Genomic DNA, 21,819 nt, shown 5'->3' on the forward strand with positions numbered 1-21,819 from the left:
CTGGGGGTGATGTTCTCTTCCATGCTCAGCTCAAGAGTAGCCAGCTGTGTCCCGCAGGACAGCCGGTGTGCATTCCCAGGCAATCCTAACACAGGCCATGGGCTGGGCTATAAGAAATGGGGTTGGGCAGCTTTCTGAACACAGCTACCCTGAGAAGCACAGCACTGCATGTCACAGACCCGTTAATAAAGTTTATTTTAGAAACTGTGGACGTGAGCAAACGCAGAAGATTTGCTGGGAAGATATGAGATTTTTCATGCTGCTTCTGCACTCCATGCTCAGCAAAGGGGTAATAACTGCAATTGCCACTGAACCGTGAGATCAGCACGCAACGCTGCTCCATGTGTGCAGAATGCCACGGGGGAAAAAAAGCATCACTAACACCAAGTATTACTCTCTGCCACTCGGGTGGCTGTGAAACAAGCCAATTCCTTAGGGCAGATGGTCACACATGGCGTTTTACTACTTGTTTGGACACAAAGGTATGAAGCACATGGAGGAAACAGCTGAATATAGGGCTCAACTCAGTAACTCACCACAGGCATCACACTCCATGACTGTGTTCTTCAGGAATGTTATCTCCTTAATCTGGAAGAAAACAAGAATCACCACTTGGCCAAAGGCTGAGTTCTGCTGCCACGCAAGCTAATGGTCCCACTGTCAGAAAACAGGGTGTCTGAGAGTGCACAGCTACTTACAGACAAATTAATTCTTACCCCAAAGTCTATGCTGTAGACATTGTGGAAGCTGAGGTGGCTTGTTCTCCCTACTGGAGTATTCCTACAGGCTAGCTAGATAAAACTGTTCTATTACAGATGCCAGAAACACTCAAAACACACAACGAAGTGCCATGGACAGAAAGGAATCTACTTCACTTGTGTCTTCTTCTCTAGAAAATCTGAATTAACAGTTCTAGAGAGGTGTGCATCATTTAGGATTAGAGGGAATGGCCTCAAGTTGTGCCAGGGGAGATTCACGTTGGATGTTAGGAAAAATTTCTTCTCCAAAAGAGTGGTCAGGCTCTGGAATGGGCTGCCCAAGGAATTGGTTGAGTCACCATCCCTGGAAGTGTTCAAGATGTGGTAATGAGGGACGCGTTTTAATGGGGAAATTGTGGTGGTAGGTAGACAGTTGGACTGGGTGATCTTGGAGGTCTTTCCCAACCTTAGTGATTCTATGACTCTGTGATCTGCAGCTCAGACACTGTATAGACAAAGTCAGGGAAAGGATCTCCTGTGTGCCACTTCTATAAAACACAGGTCGCCTCTGACCTCATTTGTACCATTTTTTGGTATAGAGACATTTTGAACCTATTCACAAAGGCTCCTTATTCCAGACTTCCTCTGTTCTCCTCTAGCCTCCTATTCCTTCAAGCTTTCTTCAACAAAGAGATTATCTGTCGCATTGGCAGTGAAAAGATGCTGTTGGAATTTGGGACAGGCAAAAATAAGCTAAAATGTTCACGACTGTAGCATCTTAGACAGAAACCTTAGCAGGCTTCTTTCCTGAAAAAGCCTTATTGGCTTTTGACAGCCAATGCTCAGGCACAGTGTGTGACCACCCCTACATGCCCTATGGACTTCGTGTTTCCACTATTAAAGACGTTTCACTTCGTACTTGGACAAAATCATCTGCTCGTGTCTCTCTGCCAGCTTCCACTGGCAGCAAGATTTCATTCTATGTTCGATTCTCTCTTTCCTCCAACGTGGTCAGGGTTATGTATTTTGAACAGTTAATGCAGAGGTATGGCTAACCCAAATCCCCAGAATGTGTCCCATTAGAGTGGGTGACAGAACGCAGAGGGGAGATGTGGGGGAGCTGCTCATGAATATCAGAGGTTCCTTTGTGCTGAGAACTCTTCAGCCTTTGGCTCAGGAGATGAGACCTGGGCTTTCATTATTACGTCTTTTGCTGTCCTGACTGCCAGCATCTCTAGATGATGAATCAAGAAAAAGTGAGTTTTAGAAAATCTTTGCACAAATGAAGACGTCATGAACTGCCTCCTCCTGGCTTCCCAGTGACAAGTGTCAGTTTGTGTTCTCGGGAAGAGTTTGCTTGAAAGTGCCATTAAAAAAAGCCCATGGATTAAAAAAAAAAAAAAGAAAAAAAAGTAGGTGGCAAGAGTGAGAGAAAGAACAAATAGAAAATCTATATGGAGTGTAAGCGCTAAGCTGGAAGGGAACACTGGAAATCATTGCTCCAGGCTGCCAGGAACCATGTCTGACCTGATTCCTAGTAAACACTGGGTATTTATGCAGAAGCCTGAAATTTGAGAGTAACTCAATGCAACAGATGTTTTTGCAGATTACAGGCCGCCCAGTTTGCACTGGCACACAGGCCTGTCTGCCATTCCAATTAGCTGGCAGGCCAAAGCTGCTGCCCTCAGCTCCCAGAATGGATAAAGGGAGAACGGAACCTTTTTCTATACCTAAAAGAGTTGACCAGACAAACCACCATCTCCTCGTTAAAAGGGGAAAGGATCTGAGCACCCAAGAAGTTCCAAATTCCCTAAGAAAATACCAGAGCCAGAAAGGCTTAGGATTAAAACAACAAGAGGAAAGTGAATACAGGGCTTGTTTAGACTCCATATAGTTTTCTTTCCAGGACCCTAACGGACAGCTGAAAGGTCTCTTCCACCTTCCAACTTTGGACGTTACTGATTTCAAGTGCCCACAAAACCAAGGAAAAACTGACTTGTTTTTCCAGTTAAATACACTTCTACTGTGTGTCTTTTTTTTTTTTTAAGAGCTCATTCTCTGCATACACTGCCTGTCAGCAGACATAGTTCCAAGCAGCAGAATCAGATGAATCTACTTTTTCTCAGAACAACAGACCTAATTGTGAGACCACCTCTTGACCCTGTTGTTCAGAGCAATAATTCTATCACCCTACACAGGCCTCCTCGTCCCAGAACTCAGCACTGAAGGCAGAAGATTCAGTGACTGATCTTGAGCACCAAACAAGGATCAGATCCCTTCCTCACTTACCTGCTGTTTCAACAAGTCTCGAACTTCCATTAACACACGGTTAGTTTCTCTCATCTCTTCCAGCATTTCAGGCCCAACTTCAATTCCTACCAAGACACAATGGTTGGGAAAAACACAGAAGAGCTGTTAGCAGTACAAATCAACCGATATCGTGAACTTATATTTAATATTAAAGACACAGAACCCTCGACACCAGTTTCTCCCAGTTCCTAACTGGAGGCTTGCTTGGAAGTAATAAAGACTTGCACACAAGCAAGGATTTGCTCTTGGTGGTGATAATCAGCCAAGCTTGTCACTCAGGTAACAGCTACCTCTCAGCAAACAAATTGTCCTGGCAGCCAAGTTGTGGTAGCTGTTAATCTGGCATCGTCTGAGCAGTTCACACGTTGGAAGCCTTTGCTGCCAAAAGAAGCAAATTAATAATTCAGTGCTGTGAAAGTTACTCTGAAGGGCACAGGTAAATCAAAGCTCTTTGCTGAGTCTATCCCAAATGTGCTGCCAAGCAGTGAATGTGGAAAACTAGCACCTCAGCTGTTACATTGCCTGTTCTCGAGGCTCAGACTTCTTGCTGCACAAAGCTGGGTTCATTTTGGGTAGTTTCAGATTGCTTTGCAGTGGCTTTGGGACACAAAAGGTACATCTGCACCCATGCGTGAGTTTTCCTTCTCAGATAATAGATTGTAGACTTGCCTCAGCTACTGAGGCATGCTAAACATCTAGTCCACGCTCTTCATCTTAGCTCTGAAAGAATGAATGGAAGTTGCTTACTGTTTCTAAAAATATATATGAAAATATGAATATTTAAAAACAACTGGGCAGAAAGTTCAACTCCAGCATTCTCCTGACTGCCATGAGAAAGCACAGCCTTGTTTCTCAAAGCTTTCCTAGATTAATGAATCTACTAACAGACGTCACACCTTCCCTACAGTGCAAGCAAATCTTTCTGAAGACAGGAATAGCAGTGTCTTCTACCAAACACGAGGCAAACAAGCAGGGGGAAGTAGCTGCAGTTGGGGTCTGCTTCTTCCAGGCATGAAGACTGTGCCAGCACCAGAGGCAGCGTGTCAGCCCTGCTGCTGAGCACAGCTCAGGTGATACATGAGCCTGAAAGCCTCGTGGGTTTCCCCGCACAGAACCAAGAGGACTTGAGGAATATTTGTACCTTCTCCAGTACTTTTTGGTTTGGGAACTAAATAGAAAGCACTGCAAGTTCTAAGATAGAGTGAATGAAAATGACATTCCTTATTTTACTGAAAACAAGGAGCTTGCACATAGTTTGAACTTCAAAAAGGAGTTTTGAATAAGCTCTATTTCAAGACTTCAGGCAGCTTTGTTATTTTTGTTATGGAAGAATTTTCCATTCCTTATAGCAAGATATATCTCAAAATTAGTTTTTTTTTTAAATGTGTTTTAAGTTTCAAATTCACAATAATGAGTCAGGAGCAATTCCCAAACTAAATCTATACACTTGCAGACATTTCTGTTACGATGCACCTTTCTCTATGGGCTCACTCTCTTTCCACCAGCATGCATTTGATTCTCTTGGTACAGTTCTTGATGCTGAACGTCCCCTAACAGGCTGTTGAGAGAAGTGGAACTTCTGTAATGAATTAAGCTGAAGTAAGCATGGCTAAGTTCCTAGAAATTAGGGCTACTCTAAGCTCTAGATGCACAAGCAGAGAGAATATCCAAGGCTCCTGCTACAGAACATCCTGCATGAGCTTTTTGCTTAATCACATGCAACACAGATTAATATAAATTGTCTCTTGTAGGTCATTACAGAACACAACATTGCCATTTGCCCCAAGATAAATGCTTTTGTTAAAAATACATCACTAATTAGGCAGGAAAGAGGGGGAAAATCTAAGACTGAACATTTACGAAGTTCGGCTTCAAGTTTCATGCAGGACTACAAAATCCCTAAGCACAGCTTTCAGGCTTCAGCAGATGTAGCTGAAATGTTATCTTCTTGCTCATCCCCTGCTGCAAAACAGAACATTGAGAGCAGCCTAGAAAACAGAGTGCAGAAAATATAGAGAAAATCAGAATTTCTTACCTGCTCTTCTCTGCTGACATGATGAAAAAGGGCAGGAGAGGCAGAGGAGAAAAACAAAGGCTAGAGCTGAAATCATCTTTGAATCTCCACGCAGTGTGGATGTATGAGCTTCTCTTGCAACTACTTTTTAACCTGCAGGTTTGCCTCTGCTCCCCATTAGTATCTGTGGTTTCCTATTTATGAAGTTGCATTCCTTCCTCTGAAGTTCTTATTCTCTGATGCTGGACGACGGGTGGACGTCATTTCTGGCTGCTAGTCCACAGAGAACGTTACAAAAGTAAACAATATGAGAAACTCATCAGGAGAGTAGCTTAATTTTTTTTTTTTTAGATCGGCTTGCACCAAAATAGGTCAGAAAATTCCAGAATTAAATGGATTTTTTTTGGACCAAGGTTTTTATTTCTTCTTCATGGACACAGGATAGACGGATGATTCATATCCCTAAACCTCACAGATTTTCCTTCTAAAACTACTCACAAGATCACAAAAGCTACGAGACATCTGGACCCCAGTGGAGTTTCAGAAAAGGCTCTCAAAACGCCCCAAGGCAGCTTTACCACTCACGCTTGGGGTAGAATTACTGAGTCATCTTTCAGTTCCAAAGAGGGGCTATCACACCATTTTCAATAAGGGATCTGGCGAATGGACCGGTCCTTAGAGGCTGACATTTTCATTTCTCCCCTACCCAGGCTTTTCTAAAAGAAGGATGCAGTGCAGAGGTGACAGCATGAAAGGAAGGGAGACTGTGCTGCTTCTTGTCTGTGAAAGAATGAGCCTCAGTCCAGCAGTTTCCCTCAGTCAGTCTAAATCCAGCACTTTGCACCAGAGGACACAGAGCAGATGGAGAAATCCGTCCAGGGCAGCCAAAGAAAATTTGCCCCCCAAAAATCTTAAAGCTATTACATGAAGGAAACTGCAAGTTAAACCACAGCCTGTCAAAAAGGTGAGTCTGCAGAGCAGTGAAATTCTTGATCACACATTCTCACTGTTTGATTATGAAATCTATTAGTGTGCTGATCATCCAAAATCCTTCGGGACACCACAGACAGGAAAGCCCCAGAAAACAGTAGTTCAGTCTTTAAAGTGTTATAGAAGCAGAATATTTGGATATTGACAGAATGGACAGAAGGCTTTTGTCCTCATTTTGGCCTCAGACCTCCCATATTCAGGAAGAAGTTCCCATCCCTGTGGCTATGCACAGTTCTTGAAGGTAACCGTGCAGTCCTGCAGGCACTGCTGAGCACGCATGTTCAGCACAGTATGCAGACAAGTGTTACTTTTATATTACAGGAGTGCTGCAGCAGACAGATTTTACATTTTCTCACCAAGTAAATTTATACTAAACATTAAGTTAGTTTGCCCACCTTACCTAGGTGGCATTTCCATGATTCTTCTTGTCTGGAACATGTCACCTCATGTTATGCACAGCAAGTGACTTCTGGTTGTGAATCCAAAGATCAAATCGACCATGGTTTATTTCCTGTGGTAAGTGGGGAAAAAAAAGGAACCATTTAATACAAGGCACATAAAATATGAATACATTCTCTGCTATCCAAATGGAGCATTACCTGATGGTATCAAGACATAGAACCAAATAAACCTACATTCAAAAAGCCTTAAACTCAGACACCTAATAAAGATGTTGCTTGAAAGCCCATTATCTAAATAACTGGATACTTGCATGTTTCTAAGCCTTGAGAGGCCAAAAAAAGGAAACCATTTTTTCAGCAGAGGTATGGGCTGCCTAGAAACAACCATTTTTGAGGCCATGTGAAGCTAGCTTGTAAAACAGCGTGACCCCCAGCCAACAAGGGAGCAGTGTTTGCATCCAGGAAGAGCAATGTGTCAAGAGGAGACATGATTCTCCTGCACAGAGCTCAGCCTTTTGCTGAACACTTTCAGCTGCTCAGAATCACAAACCCTGCTGCAATACTATAAACTGGTGATCACGTTTTGTGTAAAATTCACAAGTTCTGAAGTTATGCCCATTATTCAGCATTCAAACTAACTCAAAGTCAGAATGCAGAGAAGTTAGACTATTTCCTTCGGTTTTAATGCGGACTGAAGAAATTCAAATAATTGGCAGAAAAAGAAGAAAGCTCCCAAACTCTTCAAGTCACCGTGAAGGATGAGTGGTAAGCAGAGAACCTCACTCTTTCCAATACATTGTATGGACAAGCTGCAAGTCAAAGGATTTAAAACATTACAGGCTACCAGCAGAGATGCTGGCTCGCTTCATAGGGAGGCAAAGGAGAACTTAGGTGACAATCTGCAAGCTCATCACCATCTGTTTTCCCTTCCAAAAGTCACTTATAATTAATTTATTAGTGGAGGCTGGAGATTGAACTGAACACATGAAGCATGTTACCTCTACATGTCTGCTGATACATTACAGCACAAGACAGAAACTGCTGGTATTTAGAAGCTGCAAGTCCTCAAACTCAGTGATGTCAGGAATATTCACTGCTCAGAAATGACATCAGTTTTCCTCAGCAACAACTGGTGTGGGACAGGATGCTGACAAAATAGTGCTTACTGATCACTTACTTCAAATGAACTGAACCAAGGCCTATTATATTTACACTGCGCTAATTATAAATGATGTCTTCTGCATATGAAGGCAGCCATCAGTGTATCTTTATGTTCTAGAAACCTGAAGTCACTTCTCTTTATTCTGCAACAGATTCTGGGACCTTTTCACTGATGGTGATAAAATAATTGCACAGAGAAAAAGGCAGCTCATTTCTTCACAGCTTTCTGAAGCTGACCAAGACATGGTGTCTCCACAAAATGAGGTCATTCCTACCCTTATTTTCCTTGGACTCATTCTTCATCTTTCTATATTCGGATCTAAGGGCCAGAAATCCCATAAATCATTGCTGTAATGCTGCTTCAACACACAACAGTAGGTCAGAAAGCGTTCAGTCATGACGTGATTCATTCTGGGTACCTGCTCCTGTGTAAAAGGGCAAGTTGAAGACTGGATGATACACTTGAACTTATTATTATTATCTGATGGGGAAACATCTTCCAGGTTTGTCAATAGCATGGTTTTTTTTTAAGTATTACTGATAAAAATAAATTAATAACACTGAGCAGTAGATAGTGTTTATGTGGGCTTTGGCATAACTGTTTTTGCACTCTGTGCAGTGCCAAGTTAGTTACACCTTTTTCCCCTGACTGGAGTTGACATCACAAATGAGCTAGCACACAAACAAACAACAAAAAGAAAAGCTCATGCTAGTTAAAAGTTTAAATATTTTCCATCTCTGTGTTTTTAACTAAAGTTTGCCAGGCAAAGAACAAAAGTCAGAAGGAAAAAGTTATTTTTCAGTCTTAAGGTCAAGTTCTAAAAATAAGTGAAAAACACCTCCAGTCTCCAAAGTAGCATGCGAAGTGTTTTGCAGTTATTCTTATATATTTATGGCCATAAGAAACAAAATCATTCTAGAAGATAACCAGTAAGGATTTTAAAATATTTTCCACCTTCTCTCCCAAAGGGGATCAATAGTATCTATGGCATTCTTGAGTCAGATTTCTCTGCCTTGTTCTTCAATGCCTCCAGTGATGGAAGCTCCACAACCAGCTCAGGAAGCTTCCAATGCTTTGTATTCCCACTGCTAGAAAATGTTTCCAAGGGATGCTCTTTAGGCCCACTGTTTTTCTTACTGTGCAAACAGAGCAGATCAGTACCTTCTTTAAAACATTATATATGAGAAGACATGCATTTCATTTCAGTAGTTTTACATGAGCCTGCTAATGCTCACACATTAAAGCTAGGTTTCCAGCTTTCATACATCCACTGTAAAAGGTGGAGATAAAAAAATGGTCACAGTCATTGCAGACTGTCAACTGTGAGTCCTGAAGTCTGAACTAAATCATAGTCAGTCATAATTTTTATTACATGCCACCACGAATAAAATTGTCAATGTCATGGAAGATGCATTCTCTGTTCGGGTGGACTGTGAGATTACAAATGGAGTTGAACCAAGCTGACACATTCACTCAATACTCACTTCCATTTCACTCACGTGTAGATCAGTATTAAGCTCAGTACATTAGAACTTCTCAGCATCTCCTCATTCTGAATGCCATGGATGAACATTTGCAAATTCTAAAGATGGATACTGTGGAAAGGAGTGGACAGTGAAGGTCATGCCCAGCAGTGAGCAGAATCATTGGTCCTGTCCTACCTTTCTGCTGAGTGTTTCCAGTCAAAACAAACTTCTATCTTCAGAAATCTGCAAAACATGATTTTACAGCTTGGTTATGTACAAACACTTATTTCATCTGTTGCTAAAACACAGTCTCAACAAACAGGATTCTTAAATGATTTATGTTTAGAACTATTTGTGGCCCCAAGGTAACAAAGTTTAGGTCGGAACTAAGTAATGCAAATAACAACACCAGTGCTTTAGGAAAGGCAGATTCACTATTTGACATCAAAATGTACAGTGAAGCAAATATTGTAAGAAAACTCCATCAGTCAATACAGAATAACAGCCTCACCTCCTCTCCACATGCTTCATTCAGTGCAAGATGCAATCATCCATTCAAGGTCGTGCTCTGTGACTGGTTTGAAGAGTTACAGCTTGCTGAAATCTGGTTTATGTCTCTTAACTTCAAATCTCTAAGGGAAGCAAGATACTGAAGTTGACCGAAGACCTTTTATAAGTACTTTTAATGTTCCTTTCAATTAATCAATGGCAAACTGCAATGACAGAGAACCAAGCCTGCAAAAATATAATAAATGGACACGGCTCCATGGTGCACTACGTTAACTTTATCATTAATTCTCCTCGTTTTCTACTCTACTAATGGAATTTGAGTAATATCAGTGAAGTCATTTAGAGGAACTAAAAACAGTTAGGCAATCTACTGTGGCTATAAGCAGAATGCCATAACAGTGGCCACAGCTGCAGCATCAAATCAATTGGAACCCTGTGACAGGGAAGTCCCCTGAGAGGAGGTCACTGCATCAGAGTACAGAAAATGAGGCCATCCTTGAAGATTAGAGCTCAGAAGGGTCAGCTTTGCTGCTTATTCCTGCAACACTATTAGGAATTTGCTTTCTTTTACCCTTTCTGCATCTGAAAATCTGACTTTTAATGGGACATCAGTTTTTCCCTGACCAATTTCTTAAGAGTTTTAGAATGTGAGAAAACACCAACAACTTTAAGATAGGGTACAGAAATAGCTGAAAAAAAGCTGCAGAGATTACTTCCAACATTTGTGGGACGACTCCCACATAAAAGGCAGATGAGCTGAAAACACATTCCAACTCTTTGTTTCAGCCTTAACTCAGCCCTCAACACCAGTGACAGAACCAGCATGACCTGACTTGGGGTTTTCCACTATTTTTGCTCTTAAACAGCCAACACAACAAATGCTTCAGTCTTCATTGCCACAATATTCTTCTGAGGAAGACTGCTGCATAACTTACTAGCAGCTCCATCTGGGGACTCATCAGAAAGAGTAGGAGACAAGGCCAGTGACAGGACTGGTGAAAAATCTATAAGGTAGGTCTGAGGTCTATGTGAAGAAAGGCTGAAATATGAGATCTTGAATACAGAACCACCCTGAGCATTGTTCTTCATTGAAAATATGGTCCAGAACTTTGTCATCTGTAGACAGACCATAGCACCATCAGATATTCTCCACTCCTGGGTCTCACACTGATAATCCCCTTCCAAAATACGTCAGATGTGGTGTCATCATAGCTCTGTCTGAAAAGAACGAAACACCTGGAACTGAAACTCTACAAAACTGAGGGCAGGAGGCCAAGCAAAGTGCTTTCGTAAGCCCACAAATTCCATATCAGCCCTCACTCAGCTTCGTTGTGCCTCTCATTTAAGCCTGCCAGAGACAAACTGACAAATCAGAAGGGCAAAGGACTGAAAAGCAGTGACACATCCAGACTGAGAAGAGCTGTGTCCCATCTTTCCCTTCTCAAGCAGCTCGCTGTAACGAGGCTTACAGATGGGGGTGTAAATTGCTGCCAGAGCTCCTTCTCCTCACCGCCACCCTGCTCAAAACTATTCCCCAGCACATGTTGTAATCATGCACCCAGGAGGGTTGTTAAAACCTTACAGGAAACATCTCACATTTTTTCCTTTACTATTCATGCCATTTTCTATTATAGACAATAAAGACTTCTAACACTGGATTAAGCTCATTTGCAACAATGAGCTACTATTGCTCCAAGAGCCAGTGGGAGCTCAGACTCATTGAGGGAACTGGGAATAATTAACTGAATTGTACTGGAAAAAAAAAAAGAAAAGAAAAAGAAAAAGAAGACTGAAGGCTGTTTTGACCAAAGGAGATGCAAACTGATGCGATGGTTAAGCCATCATGTCTTGCTGGAAATTATTGTTGGGAGTATCATTAATGCTTGGAGCATGCAGTTCTTGCAGTAAAACTGTTTTGGCCGTGGTCTCCCTTTTTGGTTTTCGCTACTAAAAGACACCTCCCAGAGTCATAATGACAATAACACAGTTTTCCTGATTGCTTTCACTCGTTGCTCAGTATGCACTCAGTCACTTCCAAAAACTTTCAGGGATGGCAAACCTTAAAAACAAAAGCTCTTGTAAGCAGGCTGGTTTTTCCTTTCCCCTAAATGATGTATATAATCCATCTCCCTGGTCAAATCTTCCTATTGTGTAATCCAGGGGTCTTCAGCAACAGCACAAACAGGAATTGTCTCATTACTGAGGGGACTGGAAGTGCTCAGGGCTCTGAGATCACACATGTAGGTGGGCAGACAGCACGTAGACTTTTTAATAGCCTGGAGACCTGTCCGCGGGAGCAATGACTTGCTTTTGATCACCCTACCACAGTTTAATAATGTCTGGCATCGACCCCTTTGCAGGCCAAATACTTAACATGAGGGGCCCTGCAACTCCACCTTGATACGATGCTAGAGCTGTCTACACGTGCTTGGTTCAGTAGCTACACAAAAATGCACATACTGTGTATGAATAATGCTATTTCTGTATCATGTACACAAACATCACATAGATGGGAATTTGCTGTCCTCAGATCACTGCTAGCCACAAGCTGGCACACACCGTTAGCGCTGTGCCATGTAGCTTCAAAAAAAGATCAAGTTTCCATCGTGCCTTTCATCGGGGAAGATCCCAAAGAACTTGACAACTTATTCATACCTAATACCACCAGAACATAGACACCTTTGGGACAGAGAGCACAGCCAAATATATAACAGAGTGCAGAACAGCAGAAAAAAAAAGAGAAACATTTGGCTTGGGACTCCAGAGAAAACCACGCTTTTCAGAGAGAGAGCCAAGGAATGGTTAGCATCCGTTCACAGGAGACAGAACTGTGCTTTCTGTGGTCTCATCCCAAAGATCCACAGAGAAAATTTGAACTTCACAGTTTATTCTGCCTCAGAAGTATGAAGTGGTAAGTTACCTTTTCCAACACGCTGGACCTACTAGCTGCAGACCACAAAGCTGTCCTTTCTGTGGACACCTCAGGGGAACACCAAAAACATTTCCATGCCAGAAGTTATATTAAGCAGACCTGTCCAAGCCTTCTGGATACAGGCAGTAAGAAGTTGTAGCTTTTTACTAAGTGTTGATTTAAGATTAATGATAGCTCTCTTGACACTTCCACTTTCACTGTCTGTAACAGGGGCCATTTTTTCTTCTCATTTGCTTATTTTCATATATCCTCTCCATAGCAATTAGCTCTACTGTTTACATTAAAAAAAAAAAACAACCAAGAACAAACCTCCCTCCACACACACAAATAACACCAAAAACCAGAAGGATGATATCCAGTGTGATTTAACAGCTGGAAATAAGCAGAAGCAGTACCAAGCAATCAGGTCTTCTCAGGACACCAGCGATTAAAAGACCACTGTTATGGCACCCTGCAAAAAAATAAAAACTGCAATCAGCTCTCGCAAGAAATATGAACTTTTTCAGCTGTGGAAATTAAGTTATATTGTACACAGAGGAAGAGTAGTCACAAAGGATTAACTGAATCACCCTTTCATCTTCACTGACTATAGGGATGCTGAAGGTACCAGGTCAGAAGCCTGAGCATTGCTTCCTCCAAACTCAATTCTTCAAAATACCGGATGGTTCAGAGAAAGGGAAGAAAGAAGTTGATCACGAGATGTAACACTCCTTGTCTCAGGAGGCTACACACTTAAGTTCAGTTTTAGTATGAATAGTTTAATACTTGCGCACAGAAATCTGACTTTTTCTTACACAAGAGCAGCATGGAAAAGTAGCCTTTATGAATTACAGTGAAAAGTCTCCAGGTGTAAGTGCTTTCTTCAGTTGTCAAGGAATCAAGATGAATGTCAGATCTGTGAAGGGCACGAAGAATAGGGAGATAAGAAGAACCAGCAGATTGTCAAGGCTGTATCTGCAAGGGCTTCTTTATCCATGTAGAAAAATGAGAATCGTTAATGTGAAAAAATATATATGGTTATCATTATAGCAGAGCTTTAATTAAAAAAAAAAAAGAAGTACAATTCTATGATGGTGGTAAAGCAGAACATTGTCTTTCAGTCTTTTTTGCTTATACCTCACTTCAACTGCTGTAAATAATTGGGTTAGATTTTGAACAAACACAAATGAATCGTCTTCCTGAAAACTGCCTTTTATGCCCTCACTGCACCCAAAACCTTGACCACAAAAGAATCCTCAAGGATAAGCAGAGGCTGACAAACCCAGCGCCTTCTAGACAGAGCCCATCGCATCACAAGGCAGAACATTCTCCACACTGCTGTCCCCACTTCCAGTGCTTGCCTGAGGCGTTCCACAGGCTTTCTGTCAAAGATAATTGCAGCTGTCATACATATGAATAGACAAAGATGCTCACGAGGCCCACGCTCCGGGGGTGGGGGAGGACAGGTATCGTCCTCAGGAGCAGGATCACTTTGTCTCCCTCAAAAGAGAGATCTCATACAATATGAAGGTGGATTTTCAAACACAAATAATAGCGCAGATCCAGGCAGCTGAGCCCTCATCTGCATTTGGTTAGATAACTGTTAAATACTCAGCTGCTCTCATGCAGAAGTATCTCCCCACTCAGGCCCGAAAGCACCCAGGTATGACTTAAGAACACGATCCAAACTGCAGCTTTCTCAGTGCTGAAGGGAACTCCTTGTCCAGGCTACCTAGGAAGCTATTAGCAGGTGCAAGTCAAGAGGATCAATTCAAGAAGCCTATTAGCTCAAAGTGAACAGTTTGTGAACATTTATGGAACTGCTGGTTTCATCACTGTCACCGACTGTGGAGGGAACCGGCTGGCAAACACGCGCCTTCCCTGCTATGCTACAGCATCAGCCCACCTCACCACAGATCTCTATTCGTGCCCATTCTACTTTCGTAAGCTTTGAGACATTACAGATTACTGGCTTTATTTGAAATTTGTGCTCCTTTGTACATCATTTATAAACTCAGAGGAAAATTCAGCATCATTCAGACTATGGTTTATTTTCACCCCTAGAGAAATGGAAAAATGGCATTCGTGTACACAGGCTTAAAAAGCAGTGGGCAGCTCTCCAGAAAGATGAAGTCTGGAGAGTAATCCAAACCTCTTGAGTTTTCAAGAAAATATCAGACCAGAAATCTCATAGGAATGAACTGGCTCTGGAGATTTCTGGCAATTCCCTTTGCTGACCCCACCCAAATCTGAAAAACAGCCACAAAAGTAAAATCAATCTTTTTCACAATATTTTTCAGTATCGAGATGTGGGTAAAGATTCAGAGTTCAGTCCTTGCTTCATTTAAACTTTCTCCTTCCAAAGACTGCAAGGACACAGATGGCATCTAATTGCCATAGTCACAAGATTTCACTAATTCTAATTCCACATGGAAACTAGAAGTTCGATCCCCTGTATTTTTGCAATGCTTCCCTCAATAAAGGCCAATTGCTTTTGGCCAGCACAGCACTCAGTTTCTCCCATTAACCTTTATTCAAGCCAAAACACTTTGGGTGTAAGCGACTCTGAGTTCCTGAGACAGTGATGGCCAGAGAAATACCTATCATGGAGTGGAATCTGAGAGCTCTCCCTGAAGTCCAGCTGCCTTGTCTCTCCTTGATATTGCTTCAGTCTTTGAATGCTTTCTGCACAAACCATTACACTGTTCAACACTTCTTCCAGGAAAGCACACACAATTCCAGGAACCCCACGCCTCAGGTGAATAAATAGCCATCACAAAAGCAATTCTCCACTGGCAAGGCAAGAGACAACGTTGTAACTGTGGGTTTCTATACACAAATGCTGTAAAGGCTACTGTGAAGGCCAATGTTCCCAAGGAAATCAAATGTCAATGCATGGTTTGGATAGGAGACCTTCTGGAAGGAGAGCAATGAACATGCCTAACCCTGTATACTCAGCAAAATCTGATCTCACTGCCTGAGATCATTTGCTGGCTTCAAGTCACATCTGGGAGTTACTCCTAACACAGCGGGAAGAGAAGCTGTTCTAAGAAGATCCGAGTTGCACTTCTAAAGCTCGCTATAAAATAAGAACTGTTGCCATTTATTCCTGCAGGTGCCCCCTCCCTTTCTGGTTTTTTTTTTCAGATGAGGTTTGTGGTGGCCTCTAGCGGAACACAGAATGAGTGATACAGGGAGGGGAAGGAGGGTGAGGCATGTGGAGCCTCCAAAGCTGATCAGGCCTCCAGCTATTCACAGATGAACTGAGTTAAAGCTACACAGACATAACAGAAAGGGTTAATCTCCATACCTTAGTTTGATCCTTCAATACAGACACTTGTGCTTCCATAGTGGGTCATTCCATTACGAAAAAACCTACAATAACACAGTTTTTACACGGCATTTCTGATGCTTCCTCATATCCATCAAGAATAACGTCCCTTGTTTCATTTCAGCTTTTCTGCCTCCTCAGTAGAGAAGAGGCAGATGCAAGTTAGAACTGGACTTAATTTCCAAAAGAACAAGTAGTTTAAGATCAGTGTGATATCACAGCAATCATTCACAGTCTTCCAATGCTCCAGCTAGCCCATGATTTGGTTTCTTACTTGAACACTTACAGACCAATCATAAACATACACAGTACATGACTAGAATTACAAATGGCTTCCTCCACTCATCTCCTTCTACACCTTTGCAGTAGAAAATGCTGCACTGTTTATGCTGCCACTCCTAGGGTCATCCCAATACGCTCTTTTTGTACTTGACCTTGACCTTACATGCTTTGGACTTTCCACAACACTTTCATTATACCGTGCAGCTTCTCCTGCATTTTGGCTAGCGGCCTTGTGTTGCTCTTGATCCAAAGAAGGTCACTGCCCAACGCTTCATATTACTTTTTGTTTAAATGACATCATTACCAAAGTGCTGCTTAGAATTACTGCTTTGCAGATTTTCACATCCTTTTTGCAATAATTTCTTCCAGTAAAGTCATATAATAACCTGCAGCCAAGAAAGTGGCCTAGTATGTTAGCATCTTGTCTGAGATTGGAATGCCACTTACTTGCCAGCAGGCTTCCCAGAGCACCTTTGCTCAATCTTCATACGATAGCTGAAATAAAGGCATAGCATTTCATTTCTCTTAATAACATTTGCTAACAACTGCGTGCAATGTTTCTGTGCTCTGGGTTTCTTCCACATGACATAGGACTCTTGGATTTTCTGGACCAAAACTGAAAAACAATGTGAAAACTTCTGTTTGACCATAAATTAAGTCTGGTAATTCATTTTTAGTAAAAACAGACCCAGTTCACAGTTTCCAGACTCCGTAATGGGTTCAAAGGGTTGCCATGAACTCTGCTCAGGGTCCAGGAATTCAAGCAAATTCCATTTCCATTTTAGCCTCTTCATCATGAATCTCAGATGGCACCACTTGATAACTGCTAGTCTGCATGATACCAGAGGGAGCAGGGGGGAAGGACTCCTCTTTTCATAGCACTTCCAGAACCTTTCCATTCATTCACTGTCACACTGGCTGCCCTTCACGTAGGAGGCAGAGCAGAGCCAAAAGCAAAGGTTAGCCATTTGGAAGCACTGTTGGAAACCTAGCAGAGGGCAGGTTGGATTTGGTCCAGAGAAAGCCCCAAGGTGCTGCCATCAGGGTGTGGATGCTCCCAAGGCATGCTGGTGGGTCTTAAATCAGCCAGTGTGAGGAAGTCCCAGGAACCAGCAGCAGCCTGGGGTGGGAAAATGGCTTTTCCTCTGCTCTGGCTTAGCAGCTGAGGAACAGGCTATGAAACTGCACTGAAAAAGGCAAAACCAGCATGGGCATGCAAAGGAGCTATAGGAAACACTCCATATCATCAATCTGACACTTGGAAACTCTTTTTTGAGCAAATAGAAGGAAATCCACTTAAGCCTGCTGCATTTAGGAAGTAGGTGGCATAATACATGAAATCGTTCACTCTCAGTACTGTTAAAACCTGGGACCCTGCGGCCTCGGGATCTTTTCATACACTGTTTGACAAAATGCCACCAGCGGCCTGGGTACATTTCCAAGGAACTCATGAGTTCTGGGAAGGCATTACACAGCTACACTGTAACCATTCATGACCCGTGCTCAGTACTGGCTTGGTTCCTCCTCAAATCCACTAGATGCTGCAAGGAAAACATTCTTTCCACTTTAAGCAAGCTTCTCCATCCCAAAACCAGTCTGGTTCAGCACCCAACCTCTTTCTGCCCTGTACTCACCCCAAAACATCAGAAATACAAGATTTTTAATGGAAGGGCTTCCATCACAGGAAAACTACTGCAACACCTAATATATTTGGTCTCCCTCAATTCTAGAATTTTTTTTCTTTTTCAGGCAAGCAAGAAAGAAGCTGTTTGTACTGCTGTCCTACCTATAGCTGCTACAACTGTATGAAAGTTTTATTCTCGCTGTTTCCTGGAGCTTCAGTATTGGCAGTGGAAAGATAAGGTCTTGGTCTCAAAATCTGCGTTTCACATCAAAAAGAACTGAGGTGTCCATGAAAACGTGTTAATCCTTGGGAGCTGGAGAGCAGAAAAGGAAACGGCTGTTATTTCATGACAAGAACCACTTTGGATGCAGGTGTTTAGGCCAACAGGAATCTGAACCACTCATATTAAATCATGCAGCCACATTATGTGGCTAAACACGTGTTCTTACACGTACAGCTTCAGAGCAGTTCAGACACACAACAAAGCCCAAAGGGCAACGCACCTAATTATTGGATTACTTACGTTATTTCATTTTTAAGACAAGTGCCAAATTAACAGACTTTTCCCACAGCAGGAAGAAGGTTTAGCTTGGAAGGATTTACTTTACATATAGAGAATGCAAGTAAGTTATTCATTTAAAGAAGTAGAGAAGGAAAAAAAACAGGTTAGGACACAAAAGAAAAAAAAAACCCAGACTTCTTCAAATTATTTGTTCTCTTAAATATATTCTTTACAAAAAACAGCCTCACGTTTAACTCCTTGCAAGTTCCCTTCCCTGAAAGTTAAAAAAGGAAGAAAAATAAAAAAAAGGTTTGTAAAGCAGCAATGCTTTGAGAAGAAAGCAAGCTGTTATCACATCAGAAATCACACTGCTAAAATCAAGGTATTTATACCTTAAACAAGACACTGGGGGTAACCTGAAAAAGCACCACTCTTCTGTTTTCTCCACTGAAACAGAGGGAGACACCAGCCCACACCATTCAAACACATCAAAACTCCTTGTGAAGAACTGGATTTTACGTTATACCAAAATAACCTCACTGCTCCTCCGTCTGCCCAGGATAACTGCCAGACATTAAAACAAAGAAACATGTACTCTCTTTGTAGTTAACCAAGAGATTCAAAATTTGTTTTTCAGCTGAGATACAACATCTGGTTTGAAGAAATCCCACTTCAAGACGATGCCCTTTCAGAAACAGAATATTTCTAACAAGTCTGCTTCTTCCAGAACTCCTCCAAAAGGCAAACTTCACAAGCAACTCTCAAATATCTTCAGGAATATATCCACTATTTCCAGCTATTTTCCTTGGATTTTAAAAACCGTGCTTTTTTGTGAGCAATCTGACATCTGCGGCCAGTTATACAGCAGTGGCTCATTTCACCCAGTACTTTTGCAAGCAAAAACTGCAATAAAAACCCCAGCAGCTCTGTTTTTAAAAAGGTTTTTCCCCTCCATACGTTCACCGAAGTCAGATTCAGTGCTAACGTGGCATTGTTGAGGATGACCACACACTTCAGCTATTTACAAGGAACAAGAGGTAAAAGGCATTTGAATACATTTTGGGGGGAAGGATTTCCAATTTTCTACTGAGCTAAAGGCTTTTTAAGTAGTGCTTCAACATCAAATTACATTTTCATGGTTTATTAGCTTTTTACTACCCACTTAGCTTAGACAGGGAAGGAAAACTGGTTTGTAGCACAGAGTTTATAGCTAGTTTCATACACTGCTATTATCTTCACGTGTCATTCATCACCTTAATATCTAAGTATCTTCTCCATCCGAGATCACTGAAGAAATGTCAAGATCTTCTCCTCCTTTTCCTCCATTGCTTCAAAGTACTCATCCAGTTTGCTTCAGGAACACTTTTTCACAGCCACAGTGCAGCTGAAGCTGCAAACAAATCGGTCGAAACAGAAACATTACACTTTGCTAAAGGATAAAAGCATCCAGATTCCACTGGCAGCGAGCGAAAGCCCTTTTCTGTGAGTTTTCAATACCACGTTATTTGCAGTCTTGAAATCAAAGCTGGGCTGCATTTAGTGGTGCACTCAGATTCCTGGCACCTTAGAGAAATTTTTACATTCACACAATAATCCTTCTCTGATGTGCTTTCAGCTTGTGAAAGCGTTTTTATGGATTAAGGGCTTTTTAAAGAAGACTTCAATCTAGTATCACTTGACAGAGATCTTCTAATGTGATGTTAAAATACTTGTTATACAAATTTAAGCATTAAGGACTAAAGTTCATAAAATTGCTATAATTTTATTCACAACAGCCCTTTCTTCCTGTATGACTGCTCAGATGAAGCCACATGCCCAGCTAGTTATGCCTCTGCCTCACAATGGCTGAAGTAAAGCTTTACTGACATCAGGCATTAATACGATGCAGATCCTAAAATATACATGTGCATTACTTTCAATGTACTGCGTGCAAGACTGTGCTTTTTAATGCCACAATAGTCCAATAAATCCTTCAGTATTTGCTTAAAAGGTTTTTATGGTCCTCTTGTTTCGTGAAGGCATTTATATGAGCTCTGATCTTAGGACATGTGCATCATCACCCATTAATTTGTGAAAATTCAATAGAAGTAAACACAAATAGCTCCATAACCTTCTTGCCCATATGCCTATTAAACGCTGCAGTATTTGTTGTCCAATAGCTAGAGATGGAACAGAAACACAGCCAGCCCAACCACACCCTGTCCCAGCACTGCTACAGACATTCCAGCAGGAAAACGCTGAGGAAAGATTGTGGAGTTCTGGGAAAAGATCCATTTTAGCCATTAATGCTTATTAACACATTTTCTAAGGTCTATAAAGCTTTTAAAGATTATTAGGGGTGGAGGAAACTATAGAAATGTTATGATCCCACAAGATCCTTCTAAACAAAAGCAAAACGTATGTTGCTAAGAACCTGCATGAAGCTGCTCTTTCGGTTTGTTTTTTTCTCCCCGGTTCTCTTAGCTTTCCTTCTACGTCCCTCTTGTGGCAGCCGAGCAGAACTGTAACATCTGCAATGGAACGGCGAATTCACAGCCTTCAAGGATCTGTGCTTTGCTGCTGCGTTTCTGGTGCATTTTTAAAAAACAAAAGATTGATAACCTAAGTAAAACTGCACGGGATTTTCATCTGAAGACCTAGAAAAGAGGAAAGCAAAAGGAAAAAGCAGACAGAAAATTAAGAACCTTTAAAACAATGCAAGCTACTGAACATTAAACAGAAAATGATGTGAAAAAGCAGGTGTGTGGAAATAACAGAGTAGGCACGAAGATAAAGTGATTAAATAGGCATAATAAATTAATGGGTTGTATTTCTCATTTTACAACATGTTAACATATTGCACAACCACGGAACTTATTATAGAGACAATATCATCACACGTTAATGTGCAAGCACTCCTGAAGTGCTGTGCCAAGAAAATCTGATTTCAACTTCATGCTTATTTTCCCCTAATCTGAACTGTGGTCTCCCAGGATAAAAATACACGGTTTCTTTAGCTGGCTCTGCCATCTGAAATAGCAGTTTGGCAGATCCCTCACGCTCCATTCGATTGGCTTTCAACCCTTCACGTCATCATGACACTTTCTAACTCTATCTCCATGGCTCGGAGCTTGCAGAGACCAATCAGTTCGTTCCTTTTCATCACAGCTTGATTTCAGACTTCTCTTGTGCAGTCCTGGATGGAGGATGTTATCAAATCCCAGCGATAGCGTGTGGTGGAATGGAAATTAATCTCAAGGAGAATTTTCAGGCACAGCCAACTATTTTGAGTCACGAATGCATTATTTCTATCAACAGCTAAACTGCTGCATGCTTCCGTTTCACGCTTACATCATCAGGAACCTTTATTATCACCTCTTCAAGATAACCACCTTAAACTTGCAATCTCATGCAAGCAAGCAGAAAGAATCTTTCTACCAAACTGAATTCACTCACATTAGTTCTCTTGAACAGCTTCTTATGGCTAAGCATGTCCTGTGAATTCTAGATTCTAATCATGAATAAAAATGTTGGAGCACCATCATTCTCAGACAACGTGCTCCTGTTTTTAGTGTGTTACCCTTCTGAATTTCATATTGGATGCACAGCAATAAAGACCAACGAGTCCAAGTGGCACCT

At 41.7% G+C, this 21,819-nt stretch overlaps 1 protein-coding gene across 2 annotated transcripts in view; it reads right to left on the reverse strand.

Moving 5' to 3' along the window:
* The window catches only part of LOC122188757 (cartilage oligomeric matrix protein), a 30,797-nt gene extending 10,039 nt beyond the window's left edge, over positions 1-20,758 (reverse strand). The window contains exons 1-9 of one of the 2 annotated variants that reach the window (XM_042887328.1): positions 20,615-20,758; positions 19,455-19,591; positions 12,879-12,934; positions 9,553-9,673; positions 9,060-9,284; positions 6,413-6,523; positions 5,044-5,295; positions 2,988-3,073; positions 537-588 (exon numbers count right to left, since the gene is read on the reverse strand). In XM_042887328.1, the coding sequence (XP_042743262.1) occupies positions 537-588; positions 2,988-3,073; positions 5,044-5,119 (214 nt within the window). In that variant the 5' untranslated portion in view covers positions 5,120-5,295; positions 6,413-6,523; positions 9,060-9,284; ... (2 more) ...; positions 19,455-19,591; positions 20,615-20,758. Of the gene's footprint in view, positions 1-536; positions 589-2,987; positions 3,074-5,043; positions 5,296-6,412; positions 6,524-9,059; positions 9,285-9,552; positions 9,674-12,878; positions 12,935-19,454; positions 19,592-20,614 lie in introns of those variants that run through there. The other variant, XM_042887327.1, reaches the window with a different exon arrangement.
* Positions 20,759-21,819: the final 1,061 nt, after the last annotated feature.

This window comes from Lagopus leucura, unplaced genomic scaffold, assembly GCF_019238085.1.
Source record: "Lagopus leucura isolate 7727_CA_CO unplaced genomic scaffold, USGS_WTPT01 Super-Scaffold_100081, whole genome shotgun sequence".
Classification (NCBI taxonomy): domain Eukaryota; kingdom Metazoa; phylum Chordata; class Aves; order Galliformes; family Phasianidae; genus Lagopus; species Lagopus leucura.